The 27,975-nt window shown below is 50.7% G+C and overlaps 13 protein-coding genes across 13 annotated transcripts; 9 read left to right on the plus strand and 4 right to left on the minus strand.

Annotated features, from left to right (window-relative positions):
• The first annotated feature begins 1,198 nt into the window (after window positions 1-1,198).
• bna5-1 (kynureninase) lies at window positions 1,199-3,026 on the plus strand. The gene is made up of 4 exons (XM_071037503.1): window positions 1,199-1,564; window positions 1,622-1,968; window positions 2,024-2,507; window positions 2,568-3,026. Exons 1-4 carry the CDS (start codon window positions 1,375-1,377, stop codon window positions 2,999-3,001), a joined length of 1,455 nt encoding a protein of 484 aa, XP_070893569.1. The 5' UTR covers window positions 1,199-1,374; the 3' UTR covers window positions 3,002-3,026.
• A 134-nt stretch (window positions 3,027-3,160) lies between these two features.
• On the minus strand, window positions 3,161-3,839 carry BJX68DRAFT_258798 (ER membrane protein complex subunit 4; the record flags this gene model as incomplete). Its single annotated transcript, XM_071043592.1, has 3 exons — window positions 3,161-3,236; window positions 3,298-3,644; window positions 3,699-3,839. 3 exons carry the CDS (start codon window positions 3,837-3,839, stop codon window positions 3,161-3,163), a joined length of 564 nt encoding a protein of 187 aa, XP_070893570.1.
• A 231-nt stretch (window positions 3,840-4,070) lies between these two features.
• Window positions 4,071-7,220, plus strand: BJX68DRAFT_197552 (putative AP-2 adaptor complex subunit beta). The gene is made up of 6 exons (XM_071037506.1): window positions 4,071-4,112; window positions 4,176-4,930; window positions 4,992-5,067; window positions 5,117-5,481; window positions 5,534-5,962; window positions 6,014-7,220. Exons 2-6 carry the CDS (start codon window positions 4,689-4,691, stop codon window positions 7,059-7,061), a joined length of 2,160 nt encoding a protein of 719 aa, XP_070893571.1. The 5' UTR covers window positions 4,071-4,112; window positions 4,176-4,688; the 3' UTR covers window positions 7,062-7,220.
• Window positions 7,220-8,883, minus strand: cwc25 (U2-type spliceosomal complex subunit CWC25). Its single transcript, XM_071037504.1, has 2 exons — window positions 8,720-8,883; window positions 7,220-8,660 (listed from the first exon to the last, which is right to left on the minus strand). The coding sequence occupies exons 1-2, from the start codon at window positions 8,743-8,745 to the stop codon at window positions 7,379-7,381; spliced, it is 1,308 nt and encodes a 435-aa protein (XP_070893572.1). The 5' UTR covers window positions 8,746-8,883; the 3' UTR covers window positions 7,220-7,378.
• Window positions 8,884-9,435: 552 nt separating this feature from the next.
• On the plus strand, window positions 9,436-10,745 carry BJX68DRAFT_197549 (uncharacterized protein). Its single transcript, XM_071037505.1, has 4 exons — window positions 9,436-9,788; window positions 9,848-9,885; window positions 9,947-10,198; window positions 10,243-10,745. The coding sequence occupies exons 1-4, from the start codon at window positions 9,530-9,532 to the stop codon at window positions 10,519-10,521; spliced, it is 828 nt and encodes a 275-aa protein (XP_070893573.1). The 5' UTR covers window positions 9,436-9,529; the 3' UTR covers window positions 10,522-10,745.
• A 100-nt stretch (window positions 10,746-10,845) lies between these two features.
• On the minus strand, window positions 10,846-12,003 carry BJX68DRAFT_258801 (Sialidase; the record flags this gene model as incomplete). The annotated part of the gene is made up of 1 exon (XM_071043593.1): window positions 10,846-12,003. One exon carries the CDS (start codon window positions 12,001-12,003, stop codon window positions 10,846-10,848), a length of 1,158 nt encoding a protein of 385 aa, XP_070893574.1.
• Window positions 12,004-12,451: 448 nt separating this feature from the next.
• Window positions 12,452-14,195, plus strand: BJX68DRAFT_258802 (Zn(II)2Cys6 transcription factor; the record flags this gene model as incomplete). Its single annotated transcript, XM_071043594.1, has 5 exons — window positions 12,452-12,830; window positions 12,860-13,018; window positions 13,068-13,256; window positions 13,312-13,880; window positions 13,968-14,195. The coding sequence occupies 5 exons, from the start codon at window positions 12,452-12,454 to the stop codon at window positions 14,193-14,195; spliced, it is 1,524 nt and encodes a 507-aa protein (XP_070893575.1).
• A 1,218-nt stretch (window positions 14,196-15,413) lies between these two features.
• Window positions 15,414-16,453, plus strand: BJX68DRAFT_272055 (uncharacterized protein; the record flags this gene model as incomplete). Its single annotated transcript, XM_071047112.1, has 2 exons — window positions 15,414-15,612; window positions 15,702-16,453. 2 exons carry the CDS (start codon window positions 15,414-15,416, stop codon window positions 16,451-16,453), a joined length of 951 nt encoding a protein of 316 aa, XP_070893576.1.
• Window positions 16,454-16,856: 403 nt separating this feature from the next.
• Window positions 16,857-18,617, plus strand: BJX68DRAFT_247588 (kinase-like domain-containing protein). Its single transcript, XM_071041798.1, has 4 exons — window positions 16,857-17,326; window positions 17,385-17,665; window positions 17,724-17,941; window positions 18,004-18,617. Exons 1-4 carry the CDS (start codon window positions 17,076-17,078, stop codon window positions 18,418-18,420), a joined length of 1,167 nt encoding a protein of 388 aa, XP_070893577.1. The 5' UTR covers window positions 16,857-17,075; the 3' UTR covers window positions 18,421-18,617.
• Window positions 18,618-20,888: 2,271 nt separating this feature from the next.
• On the plus strand, window positions 20,889-23,290 carry BJX68DRAFT_272057 (Zn(II)2Cys6 transcription factor; the record flags this gene model as incomplete). The annotated part of the gene is made up of 9 exons (XM_071047113.1): window positions 20,889-20,938; window positions 21,003-21,125; window positions 21,181-21,290; window positions 21,336-21,458; window positions 21,509-22,050; window positions 22,096-22,369; window positions 22,416-22,594; window positions 22,640-22,823; window positions 22,869-23,290. 9 exons carry the CDS (start codon window positions 20,889-20,891, stop codon window positions 23,288-23,290), a joined length of 2,007 nt encoding a protein of 668 aa, XP_070893578.1.
• BJX68DRAFT_197609 (dihydrodipicolinate synthase family protein) lies at window positions 22,966-24,570 on the minus strand. Its single transcript, XM_071037507.1, has one exon. It carries the CDS (start codon window positions 24,324-24,326, stop codon window positions 23,358-23,360), a length of 969 nt encoding a protein of 322 aa, XP_070893579.1. The 5' UTR covers window positions 24,327-24,570; the 3' UTR covers window positions 22,966-23,357.
• Window positions 24,571-24,625: 55 nt separating this feature from the next.
• Window positions 24,626-25,792, plus strand: BJX68DRAFT_258806 (NAD binding domain of 6-phosphogluconate dehydrogenase-domain-containing protein; the record flags this gene model as incomplete). The annotated part of the gene is made up of 6 exons (XM_071043595.1): window positions 24,626-24,655; window positions 24,710-24,720; window positions 24,836-24,890; window positions 24,958-25,205; window positions 25,343-25,496; window positions 25,532-25,792. 6 exons carry the CDS (start codon window positions 24,626-24,628, stop codon window positions 25,790-25,792), a joined length of 759 nt encoding a protein of 252 aa, XP_070893580.1.
• Window positions 25,793-26,340: 548 nt separating this feature from the next.
• BJX68DRAFT_279363 (transmembrane amino acid transporter protein-domain-containing protein) lies at window positions 26,341-27,958 on the plus strand (the record flags this gene model as incomplete). Its single annotated transcript, XM_071048716.1, has 5 exons — window positions 26,341-26,481; window positions 26,537-26,798; window positions 26,849-27,040; window positions 27,088-27,479; window positions 27,536-27,958. 5 exons carry the CDS (start codon window positions 26,341-26,343, stop codon window positions 27,956-27,958), a joined length of 1,410 nt encoding a protein of 469 aa, XP_070893581.1.
• Between the last annotated feature and the right edge of the window lie 17 nt (window positions 27,959-27,975).

Below are 27,975 nucleotides of genomic sequence, written 5' to 3' on the forward strand. Positions count from 1 at the left end.
AAGCAAAAACATACAACAGTAGGGATTCGCATGTGGTCACCCACCATACTACTAACCTACCGGCGTGTGGCTTAAGTACGGCTGAGCGGACGGGAAGCCCTGTTCTCCACACCCTGTGGTCGTATGTGCTTATTTCCTCCCCCGCACACTTCTTATCCTGCGAGCAGTTCTCATTGCCTCTCGCGGATCGTTGACCGTCGTATCCAGCCAGCCGTACCATTGCCACGCCGTTGTTGAGTATGCGCCAACCCCCCGATACTGACAATCCAGCCACAAAACATTGAGGGAACAATGCAATCATGAATTCAACACGGAACGTACATTTGCAGCTCGCTCGGAGATCCCAATCATCAATGTATTCCCATCATCATCTGTTCTCGGGTTCTGCGTCACTCGGGCAGCGGGACTTGAGGCGGAGGAGAAGGGGGAGCGCGGTTGAGTGAAAGTAGAACGTAACCTCGGAACTCTTGACAATTTGCTCGGTCGTATTTCGGTACTGCGCTTCGAGGTTGCGTGAGTGATCGCTGTTCGATATGAAGTGTGGGAAAACGGCGCGGAGAAGTTAAATGCCAAAGCCGGAGATGAGGCTGCAGGGACCGATGCGCGCGCGGCCCGAGGCCTCGATAACCGGACGGCAGAGTACAGAACTGGATGTGACATGTCGTGATGCAATCTGGACAGTATGGTGTTAAGAGTATGTTTCTTCAGCCGTGGGCAATAACCACCTTGGAGGTGGTTTATAATCTCATGAGTAGAAGCAATCCGGGTGATGCTATTGGATGAAGAATAATCGGAAAAGCGCGGCAGAATAATCTTCCCGCGGGATGAGGTCATCGTGGACCAATGACTAATGCACTTATAACTTTTGATGTTGTGCCATGCATATCTTTCAAGCATCGCAATGAGGTGTAAATGGGATATGTATACTGTCCTCATTTATGGTTCTGGCCCGTAGTCGGTTTGGAACGAGTGAATGTGCTTTTTGTAGGATTTTAATATCGAAGTAGCCAAGTGCCAGCATGGTTGGCACGGCTTGCCCAACCTTGCACAAAATATATATCTCAAAGTCTAGTACGTGTAAAGTTTCATATCACTACCTATCATTCTACTAGTTAACTTAGTTACTAGCAACCTTGCTGACATAAGGAACCAGACTCTCTACATTGTGGGAGATCGACAGTTGAGCGCGTACTGGCAATGGCAATGACTGACAGGTGGGGAGGGGCTCCGCAGCGAACATGTCTACGGCGGCGGGGCCTCCCAATGGTTTTCTCTCCCCTTCCTCGAACGAGGAACAGTTACAACATTGCGATTTCAGGTGAACTTGTTTGTATTGCGCAAAGCATTTAGCTGCGCATTGAAACAGCCTCCACAATGGGCTCTCGCCTTCGCGTTCAACAGATTAAGAATGAGGCCCCGCTCCCATATCAAGACGATAGCAGGGCATTCACGAGGGAATATGCTGCATCTTTGGATGCGGAAGATCCGCTGCGTCATTTCCGCGATGAGTTTATAATACCCTCCGTAAAAGACCTCAAGAGAAAAACACTCGACCCGTCCAACGGTGAGTTGCCAAACCTTGCTGGGTTCAAGGAGGACTTATGCTAACAATGCGCTACAGTTTCTGAAGACTCATCGGAGCCTCGAAGCATCTATCTCTGTGGAAACTCTCTGGGTCTCCAGCCTCGTAACACGCGAAAATACATTGACTACTACCTACGGACTTGGGCCATCAAAGGCGTAACAGGCCACTTTACCCACCATGAAGATGAGCTTCTTCCCCCGTTTGTCGATGTCGATTCGGCAGGCGCAGAGCTCATGGCTCCCATAGTTGGAGCCCTGGAGAGCGAAGTTGCGGTCATGGGCAGTCTCACAGCAAACCTTCATCTACTGATGGCCAGCTTCTACCGACCAACCGCAGAGCGATACAAGGTAATCATTGAGGGAAAAGCGTTCCCTAGTGACCACGTAAGTTTCGCAATCTCACTTCCGTAGAGCAGAGGTTGACTTTGCACATCTTTAGTATGCTGTCGAGTCTCAGATCCACAATCACAATCTTCGTTCAGAGGATGCCCTGGTTCTCATTGAGCCACAAAATCCTGACCAGCCAATCCTCGAAACAGACCATATACTTCGGGTGATTGATGAGCATGCCTCGAGCACAGCTCTTCTCCTTCTTTCTGCTGTTCAGTTTTACACTGGGCAATATTTTGATGTCGAGAAAATCACTGCGCATGCCCACTCTAAAGGCATTGTCGTAGGCTGGGATTGCGCCCATGCAGCGGGAAATGTTGACCTAAAGTTGCACGACTGGAATGTTGACTTTGCTGCGTGGTGTAACTACAAATATCTCAACAGTGGTCCAGGCGGAATGGCAGGGATATTCGTGCACGAGAGGCATGGTGAAGTGAAAACGAGCAAGGACGATGGAGATCTCCAATCATTCCATCCCCGCCTCTCTGGCTGGTGGGGAGGAGACAAGGCTACTCGATTCTTGATGGAGAACCGTATGCACTCATTGCCCTCACCGATCCCACTTTGGAGCTCCTCTGACATGACTGTACTAGATTTTGTTCCTCAACCTGGTGCTGCAGGATATCAGGTGTCCAATCCGTCCGTCCTTGATCTGAACGCGGTTGCAGCATCTCTTGAGTTATTTAACCGGACTTCTATGGCCGAGATTCGCCAAAAGTCCCTCAAGATCACGGGCTACCTCGAACACCTTCTTTTGAAGTATCCTTTTGACGGACTGTCCGAAAAGCCCTTCAGCATTATCACGCCGTCGAATCCCTCAGAACGTGGTGCTCAGCTCAGCCTGCGCCTGGCGCCAGGTCTTTTGGACAAGGTTTTGGAGGAATTGGAGGAACATGCTGTAGTAATTGATGAAAGGAAGCCAGATGTCATCAGGGTTGCGCCGGCGCCCTTGTATAACACGTACGAGGAGATGTGGCAGTTCTGTCAGATCTTCCTGGAGGCTTGCAAAAAGGCAGTCCAGGAGTGAAGCCAGGAGCGCTTGAGAGCATTCGCTGGTGTATTATTATACATTCCATTCATATAGTGTCAAAAATTGCTATAAAGGAGCACTGTGTGAACAAAGCTCCTGGTAAAAAGATATCCGTTCGTCGATGCTGCCTCAGTCTCAAATATGAACACCCAAGATTCAACCAAAGGCAAAGTAAGCAGTTTCCAACGGTTGCCGTTCTGATTCCCAAGCGAGCCAATCCGACCTTGTAGTCCTGTACAAACCATATTAGTATCCATTGTAAGCAAGCACAGAGTTTTGCCACATATACGTACGGCAAAAGCCCCATAGCATTAACCTTCCACACACCCAAAGCCAAAAGCACAAACTGCATCAGCACATACACAGCCTTTACGCCCAGCAGCTTGCCCCGCAGTGTCTCCGAGTCGAATTTAGCGAACACGTTGTTGGTATTGATAAGACCCTGAATCGGACCCTTGAACAGCATGAAGACCATCATAATACTGAAGATTTGTAGACTGTTTCCGGACATGTACATCATTATTGCGTTCATGGGGATTTGTTTCGACGGGGCGAGGGCGATTTCCCAGGCCTTTTTGAGCTTCAACGTGTCGGTTTCGGCCGGTTTGGCCGCAGCCGGAGCCGCTGATTTCTCTGCGCGCTGACGAAAAGGTCAGGTAATGCATTTTAGTACAGAATCTAGAGAGCAACGTACACTTTTACCGCTGGACTTGCGAGAGAAGCCGGGAGGGTCGGGGATGCTGGATGTCGATGATGACGGACGTGGCAACGGGGAGTTGAGCTCGACGACCCAATTCGGCGCAGGAAGAGGCGGTAGGGCTTGCGAGGTAGCCATGATGAGATAGATGTCACCCAGAGGAGATGCGGGGAGAAGAAGAGAGCTCGGAGTGAGCTTCGTGCGGGTGCGACGATCGAAGAGGTCGGGAGCAGGGTTCAACGCCTGGAAAATCAGGAAGAAATGGAATTCTCCACAACTGCAACCGCGCGGAGTTGGCGGTCCCCGGTCCACTCCTGATTCTCAGCCCTCGAACTCCTTTCTTGTGAGATAATCTTACGCTGCGCAATTGGAGACCAGATTTGTTCTTCGACGACAATTTGATCAAGGTAGGTTGGTCCTTTGTGCTTGGAGTCGCTTGTGCCACGCTGACCTTTCCGGTGCGCCGGCCATCAGGTCCGAATCCGACACCCTAAAGGCATGGAAGTCTGGCAGCACTGTGCTAGCTAAGGAGTCGCCCTCGAAGCCATCCGGGCTGCCCTGAACGCCGTTCTACGCCCTTATCCGCGATTGCATGATTTGACGACGCAAGGAGAAACGCCATCTACATTTCAAAGTTCCACATACGCCAACTCCAAAGACAATCTGCCACTATTTGCTGCATAAAGCTACAGAGCCACCATGAGTTCCGGGGGCGGTGATGCGAAGCTGTTCGCTAGGGTACGTGGTCAACTGCTGTTATACTCCTTGTCGCACTATCAGATGGCGCTCGAGGACCTGGCTTATCCGCCAGCTTCCCCTCACGGCGCCTCCCCTCAAGAATTTATTTTGCGAACTAGCCTGCGTCTCTGCCTTGGTCTCGATACCCCTCTTTGTTTATTTAATTCTCCGTTCTCCCTATGCGCGCTGATATTCTCTCCCTCATATCCATCCCGACCATAATCCGCGCCTACCCAGTATAATCTCCTTATGTTTATCGCCCCTTTCGTGCAAACTAGCTCACCACTATGGGTTCGGCCTCCGCAGGGCAAAGTCGCCGAGCTCCGGCAAGAACTAAACAGCGGCGGCAAGAAAGACAAGAACTACTCGGCCAAAAAGATCGCTCTCAAGAAGATAGTTGCCAATATGACTATGAGCAATAACGACATGATTGCTCTGTTTCCGGACATAATCGACTGCATGAACCTACCGAGTCTGGAGATCAAGAAGATGTACGTTTTGAAGTTGCATCGCTTCGCGCTGAGAGGGAGGCGGCCCTAATATGGTTCCTAGGTGCTTCCTGTTTCTTGTCAACTACTCGAGAATGAAGCCTGAGATCGCCCTCAAGGCTCTTCCTATATTGGTTAATGTAAGGTGACTCCGTTCAATGCAGCTGGAGACATCTGACCGGTATGCAGGACATGGAAGCAACGAATCCACTTGTACGCGCTCTGGCGCTGCGAACAATCGCATATGTACATGTACGGGAGTTTGTCGAAGCTACCGTGCAGCCGCTCAAGGGCTTAATGGGCGATATGGACCCGTATGTTCGGAAGACCGCTGCTTTCTGCGTTGCCAAGCTGTATGAGCACGATAGGAAGATGGTTGAGACATCTGACCTAATCGCTCGCCTGAACGAGATGTTGAAGGACGAAAACCCAACGGTTGTATCGAGTGTCTTGGCCTCCTTGGTGGACATTTGGGGGCGGAGTGAAACCATATCCCTGACAATCGATTACTCGAGTGCATCGAAGCTAGTGTCTATCTTGCCAGACTGTTCAGAGTGCGATCGCCTGGCTCCTCTTTATATCTTACGATTTACTGACTATAGACAGATGGGGTCAAACTTATATTCTGGAGGCTCTCATGTCATATGTCCCGCAAGATTCCGCAGAGGCCCTGCTATTAGCAGAACGCATTGCGCCCCGACTCTCTCACTCCAACTCTGCGGTAGTCCTCACATCGATCCGCGTCATTCTTTACCTCATGAACTATATTGCGGACGAACGACACGTTACTTCTCTCTCGAAGAAACTATCACCGCCTCTGGTGACTCTCTTATCAAAACCCCCGGAGGTGCAGTATCTTGCGCTCCGTAATGCCATACTTATCCTACAAAAGCGGCCAGAAGTACTTCGGAATGATATCCGAGTCTTCTTCTGCAACTACAATGACCCCATCTACGTCAAAGTGACGAAGCTCGAGTTGATATTCATGTTAACTACTAAGGAAAACATCTCTGTTGTGCTGGCAGAACTGAGAGAGTAAGTTAGGTCCCTAGTCTCATGTGACGACAGCACTAACTTCCTTTCTAGGTATGCGACCGAGATTGATGTTCACTTTGTGCGCAAGGCCGTCCGTGCCATTGGAAAGTTAGCGATCAAGATCGAGTCTGCTGCTAAGCAATGCATCGATACGCTTCTCGATTTGGTGAACGCCAAGATTCCTTACATTGTCCAAGAAGCAACAGTGGTCATCCGCAACATCTTCCGCAAATACCCTAATCAGTACGAAAGCATTATCGGTCAGGTTATCCAGAACATCGACGAGCTTGACGAACCGGAAGCCAAGGCAGCCATCATCTGGATCATTGGACAATACGCAGACCGCATTGAAAACTCCGACGGCCTTCTCCAGGACTATCTCGCCACCTTCCACGACGAGACAATAGAAGTGCAACTGGCCCTCCTGACCGCAACAGTCAAGCTCTTCATCCAACGCCCAACAAAGGGCCAACAGCTCGTCCCGCAAGTCCTCAAGTGGTGCACAGAGGAAACAGACGACCCCGACCTCCGCGACAGAGGATACATGTACTGGCGCCTCCTCTCTACAGACCCAACCACCGCCCGCCAAGTCGTCATGGGTCAGAAACCGCCCATCTCCGCCGAAAGCGAGAAGCTCGATTCCCGCACCCTCGAAGAGCTCTGCCTGAACGTCGGCACTTTGGCTACAGTATACCTCAAGCCCGTGCAGCAGGTCTTTCGCTCCGCGCGCACTAGACGCCTGCAGTATAGCCCGGCGCTGCAGAAGACACAGGAGGATCTCACATCGACGACCTGGCAGTATGCGGCTCCAGTCGCGGCCCCGAACCCCGTTACCTCGCCCAACGCAGCTGCAAATGGATCAGCGATCACACCGGGTGGTAGCACGAATGATGCTGTGAACGCGGCGGACAACTACTTTAGCAGTGTGGCCGCGGGGACGCAGCAGATGGCCGCTCTGGACCTTGGTGGTCGTGAAGACGGTGGTCTTGGTGGTGGTGGCGCGCCGCCACTGCAGTATGTCGTCAACCAGAACCAGCAGCAGGCGTATCAGCCTCAGTTGGCTGGTGGTGCGGCAACGGGGGAGCTTTTACTATTGTAATCTTTGGCTGAAAGGTCTTGTCTATATTTGTACTCGTAAAGTCCTTGTTACGTCTTTCTTCTAGCGATGTTGTTTTCGACGGACTGTGTAGCCTGATTTTCCTTTCGTAGCATGGCACCGTCAGAAGCTGACTGTCTCTTGCTGTTGTCATTATCTGAGATCGATGAGGATCTGTAAACTAAGATATCTAAAGAGGCAAGTATATTTGCAAAAGCCTATGCAAAATAATGACAATGGCGCCATTGACGCTCTCAATCTGAACTCGTGAGCACAAGGATGATAAAGAACGAGAAACGAGATAATGCGCTCTATGCAAATTAATCCTCCTCAAGCTTCGACAAGCCACCACGGCTACGCCGAATGCGTTCATCGAGACTATCTTCCTGAAGCTGCCGATGAAGGCCAGACATGAACTGACCGCGATCCGAGCGACGTTTGTCCTCCTCTTCACGCTTCTTCTCCTCTTGAGCAGTCACATCGGCAACCCGCTCGCGGCGGGTGACTTCCATTTCTTGCGCATTTGACTGCATCTCAGCGAGTCTTCGCTTGCGCTGTTCCTCTAGGTCCTCTGCATGCTGCTTGGTTTCTGCACCCTGGCCGTTCCGTGGGTTGTATGATGTCCGATCGCGGATGCGTCCAAATGAGTCTGTCTTCCTTGGCCCATGGTTCTCTCTTCGATCATGATTGCGGTCATAACCATCTCTTCGACGATCACCATCCCGGCGGTCTTCCCTCCTATCATCTGTGCGGCGACGGTCTGTATTGTGGCGGTCGGATCGAGGTGATGCGGAACGACGGGAGGATCGCTCGTACTTCTCATCGCGCTCGCGGTACTTGCTGCTCGAGTGATAGACATTTTCGCCGCGCTCCTCTCGTCCTCCGTCGCGGTCTCGATGACTCCTGTGATCGTGGTCTCTGTGACGTCTACTATCACGGTCGTCCCTCCGACTTCGGTGCGACCTTTCTGGCGAAGTTGGAGACCGCGAGCGAGAGTGGTGACGACGTGAAGAACGATGATGGCTCTCCCGACGGGAGTCCTCATCGCTATACCGTCTGTGCCTATGACTTCTCTCACGATCACGGTCCCTAGGCCTGTCACGCTCGCGTTCGCGCTCTCTCCCTTCCTCCCGCTCCCGCCGTCGAACCGATTCCTTAACCATAGTCTCATAAGCCGCCTGTTCCCGCTTCTTGATTTCCAACAGTGGATCCGACATGACTTTCACCATCGTGTCACGGGTATTATGAATCACAGGCGGAAGCGGAGCACCGCCGCCAGCACCAACCGCAGCGCCTTTCTCGAGTTTCTTGCTGTCATCGTTCTTCAAGAGTATCCCATCAATACGACGCTTTCCCAGCAAGTACCCCTCCATTTCCTCGGCGTAATGACCCGTTGCACTCGATGGCTCCTGATACATCCAGTCGACCCGCTGAAGTTGTCGCGTTCCACCTGCACTTTCCTGGAGACGTTGTAATTCCTGAATCTGGCGCTCTTCATCACGTTCGCGACGTAGTTGATCGATTCGTTTGCGCTCCTCGAGAGCCCGTTTCTCCTCCGACCACACGCGCTCCTGATTGCGGAGGAGCGATGGATGCCATGATCTGTTTCGGTAGTGTTAGCTCACATTAAGAGTCGGGGTGCGATGATTAAAGATGCTTACTTCTTCAGGTTCAGATCGCCACCCATTTTGAACGAGGCGCTAGGAAAATGGGGTGAGGAGGTTGCTTGCGAAGAAGAAGCTGGTCCAGCGAGACTCCAGATAAGGAAGTTGCGATCACGGGATCGCCACCGCACAATTCTGCCTGAGGCATTGGTTCACTATAGAAGCATGTGAACGCCAGTTCACTCCCTCAAACATGCATTGTCCTAGTTTTCATGTCGTTTCCTTTGAACTGCACAGCGAACCCTGACCTTTTTGGGGTCGACAGGGAGTACTCGAGGTATTGGGTGAGGTTTATAATATGTCGTCGCCTTCGCCCGTCTCATTAACTGACAACCCTGATCCTGTCCTTGGGTCTCAACTTTCAACTTATTTCAACCTTTGAATCCATAATCCATTCTTCTTTCTGGTTATCTTTCTCGGCATGACTAGCGCTCTGCATTTAGCATGCCCCTCTCAAATTGTCCTTGAGAGACAATTGGCCATCCACTCCGCGAATACGAGGTCTAATCAAACACCAGCAGGGACTGCTCCCAGAACACCCCCTTTTGAGCAAGAATTGAGGAGCAACAGGCGGACCGCGCATTGGGGTTTGCGCACTCATTGGAGTATTGTTTGTTGATGAAGCGGTATCGCATCGTATTCCCATCAGCCGCATGCCTGATGGAGAAAATGGCTTTGGCAAAGCTCAACGGGGCCTGAGCCATGGCGTTGGTGCGGCTCATTTAAGCTGCTCCTCCCCCCAAGCCAAGGGACAAGAAAATTTATTCTGGCGTGGGGTGATTCTAATCTGTGAAAGAATTGATTCGAATGCCTCGACTGACGATGATGATGCGGCTTGCCACTTTGTTGCTATCAGCAAGCTTGACTGGTGCACAAACTTTTCGACAGCTGCCAGGATTCCAGACTCGGGATTTCGGTGGCCTTGTTCCTAGGCAGTCAATTGGAGATGGCTCCGACTGTTCTATTTATGATACCTGTGGTGAATGTTTCGGCACTGGCTATGTACTATGCGACGACGCTGGCTGTTTTAACCCGGATGATGGCGAGCAATGCTGTAAAGGCGGAGGTATGCTTGCTACTGCCCTTTTCCTAATTTGTTTAGCTAAACATGGTGGCTTGCTATAGGCGCGTGTGTTGGGAGGAACAGCTCTTGCTGTCCCGATGTGAGTCTTTGATGCCTATGTTTGAGCCTTCAAGCTACAGTAGTGTTGACCGCGGATAAAGGGACCGGGTACACCAGGGGAGGACGGGGCAATTGACTACGACTCTCTCGAAGACGATGATGAAGACGAGGAGTCGAGCACTTCCTGGCTCTGTGATATCACCATGACAGACGAGGAGTGCTGCGTAGCCGGCGGCGAGAACATCCATTGGTGCCCTGGCAACCTCTCAGGTGGGCTGTGCATGAACTCAACAGACCAGATATGCTGCGAAGACGGCCACGTGTGTTTTGAAGAGGACTGCTGTGATATTGTGGTATGTATCTCATTCTTGAGGGAATGTTCGGCTAATGGCTTTAGGACTCAACGCCTGTAACGCCTTGGGAAACCTCTTCGAGCGCGCAATCTACTCCAGAGCCCAGCTCCAGCTCCAGCTCCAGCTCCAGCTCCGACTCGGACTCGGAGTCTGACACTGAATCCGAAACCGAATCAAGCACCGAAACTACAACGCCCTCTGCGACAACCCCGAGCATTGACACGTCAAGCCCAACTCCTACTGACGCTGGTGAAAAGTTGGCTGTCTTGCAAGGAGCATCAGCGCTTGCTGGGGCACTTGTGGCCGGCCTTTTTGTCCTTTGATCATTCTAGTATTGTCTGACTCATTACAACGACCTGGATTGACGCCGTCAATTGGGGCTAAGTGCGGCGGAATCGGGGCAATGTACTTTTTCTGCTACAAATGTGCATTACTGGGGAATGCTGTTGAAGCATGAGAGAAGTCTATACCAATACTTTGAATTCCTGTAGTAAGTTTGTACGTCAACGACAGGTATCAGCTCCTGGGATTCTTGACATAATTCAGGATTTATTCATGCTGCTTCCCAAAGCTTCAAACACCCTGACCAAGAAACCCTTCAGTTTTTCGAGGCTCTATTTGTGAGCAACCTTCCGAACCCAGAGCCTTTAGGTCGGAATCTCTACAATTCCGCAAGAGACAACGTTACCCTCGCTAACACCCATCAATCCTCCCGAACTCAGCATCAACTTCTCCTTCCCCTCAATATCAACAATCGATAGCTGTCGCGAATGTCCTCCAATCTGACCAACATCAACCCACTTCCACCCATCTACATCGGCAGAATCCTCATTGATATACACATAATCGCTATGCGCACCATTCATCAGAATAAGCCCCGACCCATCCTTTCTTTGAGGATGCGGAATCCAAATTACATAAGGCGAGGGCCCAGGTGTATGACCCGCAGAATCATTCGTTTGAACACGGCGCCCCTCGACAGCCGCAAACTCCAATGGCGACGAGGCAACTCTATAAAAGGCATCGCAGTTGTCTGTGCCGCAAACCTCGTACGTCATGATATAGCGGTCTGTTGACTCGATATGCGCCACGACTGTCATCCCGGGTCTTGCCTCGTATCGCGGATCTGCAACGTCGTCTACGGGCTGGGACCAGGTGATCAGATCATCGGTTACAACGTGGACGAGCTTCTGCGCGTGGCTCGGGTCTCGCTGGTCGGAGTAGTGGCACACGAGTTTGCCCTCATACATCAGGAAGAACGGCTCCCAGATTGCGTCGTTGCCATTCGTGACCGTTTCTGGCCCCGCGCCATAGGAGATATGGCTGACGAAAGCCCAAGTCAACCCGTTGTCAGTGCTTGCATAGAGGTCTATGAAAGCTTCACTGAGGGTTTGAGGCGAGGATACACCCGAGGCGAGAATTGTGCCTGCGGCATACCCGCCGAAGTCTTGCGGTAGGGCGTAAAGCATCGGCTGGTACCTCAGGCCCCAGCCGTTGACGGTGTCGTGGATCTGCGAGTAAGGAGCCCAGGAGACGCCGTTATCGGTAGATCTATATACTGGAAGCGTCATTTGAGGCGGCTCCGGTGGGTAGTTTTCCCAGGTCATTATGAGGCTCGAGTCTGGGAGTTGAAGGGAGCGGGCGTAGATGGCGCCCCAGCTTGTGTAGTTAGCGCCTGGGGTGAAGACAATGTTGTTGGTGAAGTCTGTGAATGATGCATCGCGTGAGTCGTGCTCGGGAAAGCCTGATATGGCATCGGACAAGGTGAGCAGACAGGCTGCTGTGAAGACGATTTTTGAATGCATCTTGCCGGGCATGAAGTAAGGCTTTATTTATGACGGTCGGATCTTCCATGATCCGAGACACCTTTATAGACCTCGAGTCTCGGGTAAATACAGATGCAGAGATCGTCCAATCTCGAAGAGGAAATTCTGCGAATGGATAACATACTGCGGGGTCCGGGGAACTCCACGAACAGCGAGTAAGTTGCATGAAAGCGACCTGGGCGCCAGTGGAAGCTTCTCCTATCAGATACCTTCATGTCCGTCCAAATACACACAGTCCTGCTTGGGGCAGGCAATTGACATGTGCGGGGCTTGCGGAATTTGACCCAATAGGAGTTATTCCATCCCGCATTTTACCGACATCTGGGGCCCCAGGATGCATCTTACTTACCTGGAGACCCGAATCCCCTTTCAAGCTCACACTCGGGACGAAGCTTGCTCGATATTATTCTGCTTAGTAGCAATCAGAATGAGATCCTGCAAGCAATGTCGCCAGGCCAAACGCAAGTGTATACGCAGCGAAACAGACCTGTTCGCACCCTGCGGACGATGTTTACGCCATCATCTAGCCTGCTCAAGCGCTCAACCTCCATCATCTAAGCGCAAGCACCAGCTTGCACCGCGCGCTATATTCTCCGACTCACCATCTCCAAGCGCAAGCCAACCAATCTCAAATCTGCCACGGAAAGCCGTCGATGACTTCCTCGCTGATCAAGAGGCGGTTGTGGAGCTGGCCAGCAACTATTTGACGAAAATCCACGACCGTCCACATAGTATCTTCCACGCACCCACTTTATCGAGCAGGATTCGTCAGAAGTCTGTTTCCAAGGCGTTGCTACTGGCCATCTGTGCCACGGGAGCTCACTTGTCCAACCAGCCGACGGTGAGATTGCTCATTCCTTTCTTGACGGCCGAATGCAAGCGCCTCTCCGGAATAATATGGAGCAAATTTGTCTGGAGAACATTCAGACGTGTATACTTGTTGCCAATCTCTGTGCCGCACATGCCAATCCGTCGTCGGAGTTTCTCTTCTTTCGTATGTACCTGTGAAGAGATACAGTGTCATCCATACTGACCGGTTGTAGAGATGGCAGTTGCCATGGTGCAGCTGATTGACATTCCCGCTCCGAATGCAAAGGACGATGTAATAACGGCCGATATTAAGATTCGCGTCTGGTGGGCGCTGTTCATGGCCGACAACTGGTGCTCCTCGAGTCTTGGTCTACCTCGCCAGATGAAGGAGTTTCGTCGACCTCCTTTACCCTTGGAAGAGCGTCTTTTACTCCTTGAACCCCGATCAGCCGTCCCTGTCGCCACACTCATACCGAGCTCCTGGTTTATGGGCGCATATGATCACACTCGTCGAACTTTTTGGTCAAATTCAGGATCTCAACCGGAGTGTCGTCAATGGTGGGGAGTTGACAAACGATAAAATAGCAGATGCCACAGAGCATCTCTCGCACAAAATTGACAGCTGGCAGGCCGCACTTCCTAGCGATATGATTCTCACAGAGTCGAACATCATGGAGCATACGCGCCGTGGAAATGGAGGCGCTTTCTTCGCTCTCCACTTGGGCTTCCACCACTATGCGACCCTTTTGTATTACCAATACCTTGACAACCAATTGCCCTCGACATCACGAACAGAGCGCTTTGCCGAATCTTGCAAGTACCACGCGTTGCAATACAGCAAACTGCTGTCTCTTGGTCGACAACAGTCTGGTTGCGAGACCGTGTACCCAACAGTAGGCCACATGACAACCGTCTCCTCCTCCGTACTCCTCCACACCCTTCTCTTCGGCACCGAAGATGAACTCGCGCAGTCACGCCGCTGCCTGCACGCGAACTTTGAGGCTCTTTTAGAGCTAGAGCAATACTGGCCCGGTGTCCGGTCAATGGTATCTTTCCACCGACCATCTTGTTTCCTTCGTCTCGGTTTCTCATTCCCTTATTCAACCAGCACTGACGTTTCTCCCGTAATTCAGATCAACCGCCTCATCAGCTTCCAGAATACCTGTCTTCTCTTCGCGCATGCACACATGCATCGACTTGATTGCTGGATGACGCGGTTTCTGTTCGAGTATGCGTTGCCGTTTGATGAGAAGACAATCTCGGATCCGCATTCAGCGTCCGAATTGAAGATTATTTCATCACAGACCGAAGTCTTTGCACAGATGGGAAGGCTTGTGATGTTTGACGAGTGGTCTGCCTGAGGGCTAGGCTCCTGGGCTTGACGGCTTCTCGGTGCGTCAAGTGAACGGACGTGACAACGTATTCCTGACTTTGGGATCGCTGTATTGGTAGACAAGATTCAAGACTCTGTTTGAGAAGGGAGGAGTCGCGTAATGGCAGCGTGTACATGGAAGCGCGGGGAAGAATCGGCAAGTCTGTTGGTCGGGCGGCCGAGACCGCTCTGTACACGTCCGGTTCCAAGCAAAGACACCAGGCCAGTGAAGTAGGTAGCATTGCTCTAGAGAGCAGTACTACACTAAGTACTACATAGGTGGTAGTTTAGCACTAGCCGATCTAAGCTTTAGAGCTATGTTATGGCTGGAGATTGGCATCTAGTAAATCTGCAGACGCAGCTGTTTCTCAAGTCTGATTGCGAGGCACCCAACCGCTTAGGTATATCTTCTAGGAGCTTCAGAGCAGGCAGAGGACTGAAGCGCCAGTGCCTTCTGTGGTGTTATGGTTCTGTTTGTCCCGGCACGTCGCGCGATTCTCTTCGCGAGAAGTCGCGTGGGAGCCACGGTGCCGCCACCACGGACGCGCCAATCATGGAAAAGTTGAGGTATACGCAGTAACACTCTAATTTATGGCTTCTGTACCTTGAGAAAACCTGGAAACCTACTGTGTAATTATACTCCGAGTTGAGTATATTAGGGAATACTAGGAGGTTCTGAGTGGCGTGGTCTGAATGATGGAAGGTAGAAAGAATAGCCACGGCCTTTTACTAGTAGAAGAGCTTTGAGAACATAATTCGAGGAAGAGTTTGGCCGAAAGATCGACAAGGATTTCCTGCAAGATTTGCCATTGATTGCTAATGTCTTTGCAGAGGCACTCGGGCTCGGTTCGCATGGAGTGAATTGGCCTTCTTGAGCTGATGTAGCTTCGATTCAGTATCTTTCCTCTCTGTCGAAGTGAGCTGGTGGCTTTTAAATTCTTCTACTGAGCGGTTCTCCTAGACCCTCTTCCCACCTTCATCCACATCTTCTCACTTTCTCTCGACCATTCCCTACCACCTCTATCGTCCGTTCCTCTTCCTCAGCAACTCTCCCTACCAATACCACTTCTCCTCATTGTCGTCTCCTGCTGTAAAATACCTTCCTGCTAACCAAACAGCTCCGCTCATCGCCTTCGAGCTCGTGCTCCCAACCTTCGCCTCTCACGGTTCGCTTCTCCACCATACCACAGCCATTGCTACGAGCAAAATGAGTCCAAGCGATGATCCCAAAATGGATGAGCGGGAGAAGCTCATCGCTTTCATCAGCCAAAACAAGGCATTAACCCACGTCAATTCCGCCACCTGGGCTTGTCTATGGTTCGCCGATGTGGTCAAGCTAAAGGAACTGGTCTACAAATTGGCATCTGGACGAGGAGAATGTCTTTACGAGGCGCTTTATACTGAGAGTGTGTGAAGAGCCGTCAGTACACCTTGACGCTGCCAGTTTTGTCTCACTGCCATCCGTATCGTGCTAACCTCTCTTATCTGTCGATAGTGGTCAACATGAGCGACCTTACGAACGAACCATTGAAGACCGAAGACCTCTTAAATCCTGTCGCCGCCTCAATCTACCTGAAGTTTCTCAAGCACAAAACGGGGGCGGACTTTCTCAAGGAACAGCTAGTCTTCTGGGATATCATGAGGACATTTTGGCGCAAAGAAACTATACTCCCATGGACTGCAGCCCTGTATGTTTCCCAGGGACAGCAAGAGAGTGCTGGAATGGTCACAATTTCGTCCGACTTTGACAAACTCTGGCGTGAGGGAAGGTTCGGACTCGAGCCTCTGAAGCTCACTCACGGCGGAAAGCATCTCGAAGCTCGCTTCTTCTGGCTGCCGAAGGCAGAATACAAACCAAGCGTTCCTCTAATGACCAGGCTTAGTTTAGCCGGCGATATAGAGTGTTATAGGCTTGGACGTCAGTTTGGCATCAAATCTGGAGAGGTGATGGTATTCAAAACCGATAATCCGATGATCGACCCGCTTCCCTCTTGGGATCTGCTGCATATGCAGTGGACGCTGAATCGAGTACTCGCCGCTAGCGGTGTCATCGGCTTGGTTGAGAAGGATAATGGAGATGATAGTTCGAGTGAAAGCTTAGTGGAGTCATTCAAATCTTTTGAGGAGACGGACGAGGAGAACGACGAAGAAGGCAATGACGAGGAGGAGAATGAGGTGGTAACGGAGTCGTCCTCCTCTGAGGAAGAGCCGGCCTATGATGTTGGTCAAGGTTGGATTCTTTGGTAAATTTGGAAGCCGATGCTTGGGTTATATTGGGTTACTGGAATGAATGTATGGAAGAAGGTCGTCTTGGAGTTGTTGTAGGTACACGACGCTGGATACTTTTGTGCTATGACTTTGCATATAGTTGAGTTTGTCACTCATAGTAGGGTAATATGAGTTATAAGATGATTACATCCCCCAAGAGTCGACATATCAACTGTGAGGCTTGAGGTTCGCATCCATCAAAATGTTAAGTAATACCATATTTAGGGCAATGGGAAATGCAGGAAGACTGGGCGCAAGCCAATAAAAATGCCAGGAGATAAGGGAAATCTCCAAATCCTTGCAATGAAAAATCACCTGACTGTCCAGGAGTCGCGGGCCGAGATGATGATGGACTCGAAATCATTCTTACATGTTTCATTCTTTTCAAGCCTTTTAGCGAAATATATCCATATCTTCTTTGCTACCACATACATTTTCTGATTCTTGGCCTTACAGTCTATAGCAAACAGGAGAGCTCCATTATCCTCGTCGCTTGCAATTTTTTGCGAATTGACGGGCATCCGCCCCTTGTCTTGGCATTTCCATCATTTTAAACGACACGAGAACTACACATCGCAATCCCTTGTAGTTTGGAGGGAAGATGCAGTTTATGCCATCACAAAGACCTTTCTCTCAATTTCTGAGGACATGGGGCGCCCACTACTCTGTATTGAAAGCACACTATTCGATTCCGATACCACAGCCAACCTTTCGTCGGAAACTCAGCACAAGACCAACAGTGACAAACACATTTCAGCAACGGCAAGCTGAGTATGTTGGAGAGACCGGCCGCATTTATACAGTGCATCGGACTATCAGATATTCCCCTCTTGATCAAAATTTCCTTGCTACGTGCGTTGAACTCGAAAATGTGCTATTCTACCTTTAAGAGACGCTTACGCCTTTTCAGATCCGACGACGGGCAGAAATTTTTCCTGAAGCGTCTACGGCCCGAGGATTTCAAGAGGTATCAGATCGTCAATGATCGCCTTAAGGATAGCGCCAGCCATTTCCGCTTGCTTAAAGATGTCATCCCTAGCGAGTCCATGATTGTTTACGAGCACTACTATACCAGCTTTTACCGTACTATAAGGCGACGAAATAGACTGCCGCTTAGAATGGTTAAAAAGATACTAAAGAGTTTGCTCAATCTTCTTGCTGAGTTACACGATCGGGACGTTGTTTATGGAGGTATTTCGGTGCACTCCTCTTTTTGTAAGCGTGGATCATGACTTACCTGTTTCAATAGTTTTCGGCCTGGAGGATATACTTATCGACCTGACCGAGGACCAGGGTCAGCTCACCCTCAACAAAGTCCAGCTTGCGCATTCAATCAATACAGTCTATCTGCCCCGCGGATCAAATATTGTCGGTAGACAGGTCGGGCCCCGGAGATGGAGAAGCCCCGAAGCAACCATCTTGGGACCTGTGAACAAACCCTCGGATATTTTCTCTTTTGCTCTTCTTGTAAGACAGCCTGTTATCACTCGAAACACATTCCTGGGCAATGGCTGACTCGATACCCAAAGTGCATATTCGCTGTATACAGACGCGTCGTTTTCAACGACATACTGGTCAAGAATCATGAGAAGTCAGACATCCAGATCTCTATACTGGAGCGCCAAATATCCTATTTCGCTGATAGGAAGGGGCTTGAAGGGTTTATGAAGTATATTGGGAAAGAACACCCTCTTAGTCCAATGATTGAGCTGACTTGGGACGGCTTCCACGAGGGAAATCCCCGCAAGCCATTTTCGAAATGGGAAAATGTGCATGAGGATTTTAGGAGCCTCATTCTTGCCATGACGAACTTTGATCCCAGCAAGCGGATTACGGCTCGTCAGGCATTAGAGCATAAGTGGTTCGAGGATGTTGAAGTGGTGCAGCAAGACGATCGCCCTGAGATACAGGAGAGCAACCAGGACTCTTCCTTGGTTCTAAGGTGAAGCGATAGGGGTTAAAGGGATTATTCACCTCTGTCCCTTAGAGGGCTTGTTGCATTCACAACTAGCTGAATGCTGAGCCAAGCATTTAGTAACTGTATATTAGTGAATATCTATGACCTGTCCAACTTTAATTATATAATGAGTCTCCCTCCCTCGGGGTTGGCCAGATACCTCGTTCTCTTTGACTCGTTTACGACCTCACTGGACTGCCCCCTCATCCACTCAATTTGGAAACATTTCTCAGAACCGTGAATGCCAGAGATGGTTGTTGCTATCAGCATCTTGATCCTTTGGTTACTGGCTTAGGTTTTCAGCCACGTGCTGGATCCTTTATATCTACCAGTGTCTTGCTGTTCGATAGGCAGTCCTGACTCCATCCATCTTCATCTATCTGAAATGGCGCCTTTCTCCCACGGATCTCAGCCCTCCTACCTAGTAATCACGAGACGAGTTGTGGGCCGTCAGAGTTGGGAAGATCAAACGGAGAGAAACCGCGCCTTTGAGATTCATAGCCAGTATTCTTGAACCAGCCGCTGGGGGAGACTTTGACGCAGAAAACTCTGTCATCTTGGAAAACTTCCCCCTGAAGTTCCTTGACCACATTATGAGCATGTGGCTGGTCTCTGAATTCTGTTGTTGGTTTTTGTGGGTGAATGGAAAGTTCCTCACTGTTTGTTTCCCGCGCGTCATAATCTGCGCAATCTCATGGGAGCTTCACACCTCGCTTGCTAGGGCATGGGCAGGATATGAGCAAATTTCGAAGACACAACGCAGGAATGGCCAAAAGGCTGTCATTTCGCTTCTCTTCTGGCGTTCTTCTTCAAGTCATCCTTTCTTTCTTTCTACCGGTCTTTACCTCCTCCTTTCTTTCAACATCCAACTCACCACCACAACACACTCGACACAGTCATATCCGTCACAACAAGCTCTAATCACCCAAGATGGGCATTCCAATGTACGGAGCTGGGGACGAGGACAGAGAGAACGGCGACGACCACAAAAAGCCCCCTGCGGAGAGCCCAAACGCCTTGGTCACGAAGAATGGAAGGGTAATTCACCCCAGGCCCACAAGTAGCCGAGTCGCTTCTCTGACCTCTCCCTACAGCCTCTGCACTGTGCTTTTTGTCATCGAGCTGGACACGTCGTGACTGTGTGTCCATATGCCCGCCACTAAAATCGAGCTGCGGTGAGGAGAATACCTTACCTTAGTCTTCCAGAGAATCAAAACTAACGGACAACTGCGACAAGGCTGCTGTTGAGACCGAGAGGGTAAGCATATATTCCTTCATATGTGAAATTTTATCTCTTAATCAAGGATCTGAGTTGACCTTATCACAGCGCCGCCGTTTCCACTCGATGGCACTGGCACGTTGGCTCTCTGAAGGTTATATGGGCAGAGGCGCTACCAACGTGAGTTCACCATTGGCATGACGGAGAGCTTAGAGCACTGACAATGGAGAATAGTCTTTGGCTCAAGCTCCCTCTAGGCAAGATGAGAATAAGCCAAACGGGCACAATTCCTCCTCGCGCCTGTAGATTAGCAGGCCCCTTGTTTCCTTTTCCGGCTGGTCCGACGACAGCGAATCTTTCTTTTTTTTTTGTCTTGGGGTATCAGAATACTGCAATTAATTTTGATCACACTCTAGTAACTTGTACTCTAGAAGTCAAGAATTCGAGAGACTCTTGATGCGGTAAAACTGATTTCTTCGTCATGGCCGGGGGGTATACAAAATGACTATACCAAATTAGGTATAGTCGCTCTGGGACGTCAGAATCACAGAGAGACGGGAACGCTTCCTCCACCGACCAGTCTTCTAGGTACACATCCGTTTGCCATGATTCCAAACATTGATTGGGTTGAACGAGCGAGTTGATATCAGATTCATCCTTGATTTCTCAGCTTTGTCTTCTGTGCCTCTCCAGCTCGTCAAGTATTTGGTAACCTGATCGGATCAGCATTAGCGTCACCCAGTGCCCACGCCTTCGGTTCTAGTGATCGACCCCCGTACGTACCCTGAGCCTACAGCGTCCAACGTATGCGGGGAACGGGAAAACTGTTACGAGATACTCTGTGCAAAGTGCGGAGAACTGGACCAGATTCGAAGACAGAAATTGGTCACCCTCGAACTTAATCCGGGGAAGAAGGATCGACATCCAAACCGGGAGGGTAGCCGGTTGCCTGAGTGAGACCGGGAGGGAACCCGATCAGTGTTATCGAAGACACCGACGACATAGCGGAGCGGCTATCACTGCAGGATCTCCTCTGATTTCCTGATCTAGGCAACTTTTCCTCTGCTGAGATAGCCACCTGTCGTCAGTCTCCACTGCAGTTCTTATCTCTCTTCCCCGCATTTCGGAAACACTCCGTCGTCCACAATCATCGAAGATTCGAAATTCGAATGCCATGGATGCCCCTCCGAGCGTCTGCACATACCACCCACCTCATATCAGACACACGGACATTGAATATGGACGCACCACATAGAGAGAACGGCATCAGGAAGCGGTCAACGAATGCGTTTGTGAACCCACATCTTACCTAGTATCATGACTCTTGTTGCTGACATGGGGCTCATTCGCAGGTGCCAACGATGCCGCAAGCAAAAGATCAAGTGTTCCGGACTTCAGCCCTGCAACACATGTCACAAGCGGAAATTGACCTGTGTTTTCGATGATCGAGACCAGAAAGTCCTTGTGACTCGAGGGTATGTAGAGCCTTTCTCTCCGCCGGATAAGTCTAAGTCTAACGCCGCTGGCTAGTTTCATCGAAGACCTTCAGCGAAAGGTTGCGCTACTGGAGCAAGATAACTCAGAGGATTTATCCAGCCTGCAAAGTTACGTGGAGCAGGAAAGGGCAAGGCCTGATGATGGTATGTCTCTCGCTCTCGATTTTGATACACATCTGACCATGCCAGGTGGAGATAATCTTCCTAGTATGGTTGACACACGGCTCGGCTCAAACCTAGAAGGTGCGGACTTGACAAATCCATTATCGACTGGTCCCTCGACCTTCACGACTGCCGCGACTGGGAGAACCTGTAAGTTCTCTCTCTTCTTACCTGCGATACGTGCCTCATTGCGTTGGCAGTTTACTTGGGAACTTCGTCAAACTGGTCTTTTGCTCGAAGGATACTGAGCATGACCCACGAACACCTTTACAATGCTCCCCTTCCAACAGACAGTTTGCTGTTCGAAGGCTCAACTTATGATTTGGGATGGGACGGCTCGAGAACCTCCATTTACCAAGAACCGCCGATTGTGCCAACGCTGGACTACTCCATTTACCTCATAAATGCCGTAAAATTCCACGCAGGGCAGCTGTTCCATCTGTTCGACGAAGGCACGTTCATGGGAGGGTTGTACGCCTTCTATGACGATCCCCAGGCACATGTTGATCCTCCAAGCTTATGGTACATCCATTATCTGATTGTGATTGCGTTTGGAAAAGCACTTGTCGCCCACAGAAACCAGTCTACAAGACCACCTGGTTGCGAATTCTTTACAAAAGCCCTTCAATTGCTCCCTGATTCTACGCACCTTTGTAGGGAACCCATGATTGGAGCAGAGATCCTGTGTTGTCTTGCATTGTACCTTCAAGCGCTGGACTACCGCAGCTCAGCACACAATTACGTAAGTTCACGCCATCCAAACTTCGTGTGATAGCTAAGAGGTTAGATTGGGCAAGCTTTGCGCATCGCTTTAGCCCAAGGTATGCACACAAACATGCCAGTGCAACAACTTGGAGAGGTTGTGGTTCAGAGATGCCGCAAGATATGGTGGACAATCTATGTATTAGACCGGCAAATGACTTCATTGATGGGATTACCTCAACCCATTCATGACAGCCAGATTCACCACCAACTTCCTTCTTATCCTGGATCGCCTCAGAAAGTGGTCGCCTTGACTATGCAGATTCGAATGTGCCAGATCATCGCAGAGATCAACTCTAGTAGGTACTTCTTCGAGTTACTGCTGGTACCTGCTGACCGATTTAGCCGTGTACGCCCCGGATGGAAGACTCAATCGAAAATTCCTATTGAGGACCAAGGCCGCACTGGCTAGCACAACAGATCTTGCCAATGATCTACAAGGATCGTTTGATTTGCAGCTGGACAAGTCCACTATCAGTGGAGTTTCCAGACTATCAGCTCATCTTCACCTACTTTACCACCAGGTTGGTCTTCCAATTACTGCTGAATAAAAATACTTACTCAAATAGTGCATTGTTTTGGCAACACGGCCTTTACTACTCTGTTTCCTGAAGATGCGGTTCCAATCTGCTGATATCTGCCTCGAGACCCTCAACTCTTCTGCCAACATTCTTCGGCTGCTCCAAGTTTGCGTTGACTCGGCTCAACACCAGCTGAGCATCCTTGGCTGCTTATTTGAACAGAGCCTTCTCGGTAAGACGCTTTGAAATTGTTATATAATACGCTAACAAGTAACAGACAGTTTCCTTCCATTTGACCTGGAGTCTACATTTGTCTCTAGCGTGGTCCTATTGATGGCCCCAGCGATCAATTCCAATCTCTTGGACAACCGGACACCATGGTTACAGAAGAGCTGTTTGATACTGGATGATATGATTACCCGCGGGAATCTTATCGCACGATTTCGAAAAGCCGAGCTCGAGCAGTTGGATAGCCTACTGAGCCAGCTCGTACCAGATCGACAGCTCCAGATTGTCGATTCAACGAGGAAAACAGACCTCCTCGGGTTCGAGTCGTCTCCGTTACCCCCGCCCTATCCTGAACTTCCTGGCCTGAGCGGCGGGCTGACAACTGCGGAAATCATGGCCGTAGCTGAGTCGATCGACACGGGGGATGTTGACTGGGTTGCGCATGCAGTTACCGAGAATGAAATATGGTGACTCATGGAGCACTATGATCATCCATATCTGGTTACTTAACAGACGATCATATGTTAGATTGATTGATCTATAGGGTGTCTTCGATAGCTATGATTTCAGCCATGACCTCCCTCACATTGGCCTTGGCTGCTTCCCCGGCCTCTTCGTATGGAGTCCTCGGCTTGAACTTCTCCTCTGCGTTCTCGACACCAGCTCTAGAGGCCGACACAATTGCTGCGGCAAATTTGGTCGATGCAATTCCGCTCTTGCATGGTGATTCTGCCAAGGCTGCTTTCCGGTGCAAGGCGAGGGCTTCCTCCACCTTTCCTCCCTTGTACAGCTGATAGATTCGCATGATCGTCTTGGGCACAACGTTTGCAAAAGCAGCAATGCAGCCCGCAGATCCAACAGACAATCCACCAATAAGGAAGTCGGATTGTCCTCCATACACCGCAAACTCATCGGGCCCGAACGCTGCCGTCAAACGGGTTATCTTCCCGACCTGAGCGCATGTGAGTTTCACGCCCACGACGTTACTCTTTCCATTTGGAGATGCAGCTGCAGACGCCCGTACTATCTCAGCGATAGTATCCGAGTCGATATCCACTCCATTTGTCACACCAGGGAAATTGTACACGACGACGGGCAAGGGCGCTTTGGCTGTGATATCGGCGAAGAACCGTTTAACTACCGAGGGCGTTGTGGCTTTTCCAAAGTAGGCTGGGGGTAAAACAAGGAGATAGTTTGCTCCTGCCTCTGCAGCGTCGTTGGCCAGTTCGAGAACTTGCTTTGTGGAGTGTGCGCCGACACCGGCCATGATGGGGTAGTTTGGACCGACGGCTTCTCGAGCGATGCGGATGGCCTGGGCGCGCTCATCGCGCGTGAGAAGGAATGCCTCTGCATTGGTACCAAGGATAACGAGACCGGTGAGTTGTTGAGCGAGATAGGCGCAGTACTTTTTGTAGCTCTCCACATCGATAGTGTCGTTCTCGTGGTTGAAGGGTGTGACGGCGGGGACCCAGATGCCGGCTGGGGGAACGTGAGGAAGGGAGGTCATTTTCGCTTGTTTGAACCCAGTGCTTGGTCGATACTTGTTAGATGTAAATTGTTTCTTCTCGCGAACGCAAGTTATTATACCGCGTCTTATCGGGAGGACGGCCGAAGCTACGGTGATGCGGGGTACTCGCAGTTTGCCTATCGAGACACGACCGGCCAACCTCCCGATTGAACGACACAGTCTCTATCTTCTTCCAGATATTGGGTCAACCGAGAAACATACAAAATGGCATTGCTCGCGCGTTTTCGACCAGCGACGGTCTGCAATCGCGCATATTCAACTGTCAACAGTCCCCCATTATGGCGATAACGGATCCTCGCATTGGCTGGGTAAGTAGTGCTCCTAAGGAATCTCAAGCGACTCGATGGCTGACAACGAGAAAGTATGGACTTGGGTCAATGGGCCTTCCAATAGCCATGAACCTACAGCGACACCTTTCGAGGACTGCGCAAACCAACCTGACATACTATAATCGCACAATTGCCTCCGGAAAACCTCTCCAAGACCAGCCCCGCGATAAATCTGCTTGAACTTGTGGACAAATGCGATGTGATCTTTACCATGGTGCGGATACTTTGACTACCCCGGAGTACGTTAGCTAGGACAGCCAGACTGACAGAGCCTCACATAGCTCGCGAACGATCGTGTTCTCACAGAAACGGTCCAGTCCATCGCCGATTCATTTATCTCCATTACGAGCAAGATATTTGTCGACTGCTCGACCGTCCATCCAGATACAACAGAGAGCGTATCTCGCACGATCTCCGGTCTCGGGGCAGTCTTCTTATCGGCCCCAGTGTCCGGTGGGCCCGCGATTGCAGCAACAGGTCAACTTGTCTTCGCTATCGGTGGGCCTGGACTGGCGGCCGCGGGTATCCGGTGATACATCCAAGATGTGATGGGAGGAAGATTATAGGATGTGGTGAGGAACCGAAGATTGCGTCAGTGTTGAAGATTGGAGAGTGAGTTGCAACTACAGCGTGGCGGCTGTGAATGCGACGCGCTGATCATGTCAGGAAAATTATCACCCTAAATTTGATGGAGGCAGTCGGAGAGGCGCAGGTGTTTGCGGAGCACACGGGGCTGGGAACTGCCGCTATAGGGGAGCTGATAACCGAGTCGTTCGGTGGAGTAGCCGGTGGCTATTCGAAGCGGTATGTCGCCTCTATCGTCCGATATGCAGAAACATATCTAAGTTTATTTAGGTTGACAAGCGGAATCCACCCCACCTCCCGTTAGATACCAGACCCGGCTTCGGGGTGTCACTGGCTATCAAGGACGCGGAACATGCGTTATCACTTGCGCCAGATTTCAACGTTAGCCTGCTGGGCCTGGAAATTGCGCATAACAACATGAGCGCTTCCCGAGATTACGCCGGGAAATGCTTGGATAGCAGCTCGATATACGGCACACTGCGGGTCAACGTGTGGCTACCCTTCTGGAATGGCACGAGCCGTCAGGGGTAACTCTGCGTGGTATGCCAGGAATACACATGGAATGATATCAGGAAGGTCTCGGGAGGATAGTGGAGCCACTGCATATAGAAGGATAGACTGGGTAGGACACACCTTCCCCGCATCGCTTGGCCTCCCGATCTTTGAAAATGGCGCACGGCAGCCTTCCCGGTGATAAGGGATCAGCGCTGTTATGACCTCAAGCCTCGTTTTGTTTCACGCAGCCCCAGACTAGGCCCCAGAGCTACTAGGCCGATTATGGGGTGATGTTACCAAGTATTCTAATAGACCGTCTGATGCTCTTGACCACTGAATCAACCCGTTTTGTTACTGAATAGTCAGTCTTACGGCTCTTACGTATCCCCAGTTCCCGAAGGATCCTTGTTGAGACACGAGGAAGCATATAAATTCTGGATTACACCCATTGTCTTGATTTAGAGAAAAGCGGGTCTGGTTGTGCAACAGTCTATAGCCCTACTTTGATTGCACCTGCCTTAAAAGGGTGCCCATCCCTTGCTTGCTTCACCACACCTTCAACCTTCATCACCACACTCAACACCATGTCTGAAGATCCCAAAATGAAAGTCGGCGAAGACTTAGATCAAACCCCTTCGATGGTTGGCGAGATCTGCAATCATCCGGCCGTTGCCCATGATGATGTCTTTGGCGAGATCTCAGAGGGCGGTCCCAACTACCGTGATGTACGTTGTCTCTTTGAAGAGACGAAGATGCTGGCTAATGTTGTCTGTCTTGTAGGTAGGATGGCTCGGAACTGTGGCCTTGATGATGAAGAGCCAAATCGGCCTCGGAGTCTTGTCAATCCCATCTGCCTTTAATACATTGGGGCTAATCCCCGGTCTCATCTGTCTGCTTACCATCGCCACCATTACGACCTGGTCCGACTACGTCGTCGGTACCTTCAAGCTGAACCATCGTGAGGTCTACTCGATTGCTGATGTGGGAGGTATCATGTTTGGCGGTCTTGGCCGTGGGCTCTTTGGAGCCGCATTTTGTCTCTGTATGTTCTGTGGAGATCACTCAAACAAGAGATGCCTGCTGACCATGAAGACTGGATATTCGTTGCTGGCTCTGGAATGCTTAGTATCTCGATTGGACTCAATGCCGTCTCAACACACGCTACATGCACCGCAGTCTTCGTCGCAGTCGCCGCTATCATTGGATTTGGATTCGGGAGTATTCGAACACTTGGGAAGTTTACCCTTCTCGCGTGGGTTGGGTTGATTTGTATCCTTACTGCTAGTGAGTTGAGCCCAGCCTCTAAGGAGGACAAGTATCTGACACTCTAGTTCTCGCCGTGACCATCGCTGTCGGCATCCAGGATCGACCAGCATCAGCACCACAAGAGGGAAATTGGTCTTCTGATTACAAGATCACCAGCAACCCGTCCTTCACCGAAGCCATCACCGCCGTATCCTCGCTCATTTTCGCCTACGCGGGAACACCATCATTCTTCTCGATCGTCTCTGAGATGAGGGATCCACGATACTACACTCGCTCGTTGCTGATCTGTCAGTCTGGCGTGACAGCAATATACATCACTATTGGAACGGTCGTATATTACTTTTGTGGATCGTACGTCGCTTCACCGGCTCTGGGATCAGCCGGGGTAATTATGAAAAAGGTTGCGTATGGATTGGCCTTGCCCGGGCTGATTGTCACAACCATGCTCGTTATCCACGTATAACTCTCCTCATTCTTAAGTTGACCACCACGCAGAGTGCTAAAGTTTTGCAGCTCCCCGCGAAATACATCTTCATCCGCCTCCTCCGTGGCTCCCCGCACCTAACCTCCAACTCCCCAATCCACTGGGCAACATGGCTCTCCTGCACCTTCGGAATAACCGTAATCGCCTATATAATCGCCAGCGCTATTCCCGTGTTCGACGGCCTTGTTTCCCTCGTCGGCGCCCTCCTCGGAACCCTCATGTCCTTCCAACCAATGGCCTGCATGTGGCTGTACGATAACTGGAGCAGCGGAAAAGTGGACAAGAGGCCGCGCTGGATGTTCATGGTCTCCTGGTGTGCGTTTGTGATTGTCATTGGTACCTTCTGTATGGTTGCGGGGACGTATGGGTCTGTTGTTGGGATTGTGGATAGTTACCGGGCCGAGGGGGGGTCGGGGGCTTGGTCTTGTCGGGATAATTCGAATTCGGTATGATGTGTCTCGGAGAGCAT

Source organism: Aspergillus pseudodeflectus (genome assembly GCF_044049435.1).
Source record: "Aspergillus pseudodeflectus strain CBS 756.74 chromosome Unknown BJX68scaffold_73, whole genome shotgun sequence".
NCBI lineage: Eukaryota > Fungi > Ascomycota > Eurotiomycetes > Eurotiales > Aspergillaceae > Aspergillus > Aspergillus pseudodeflectus.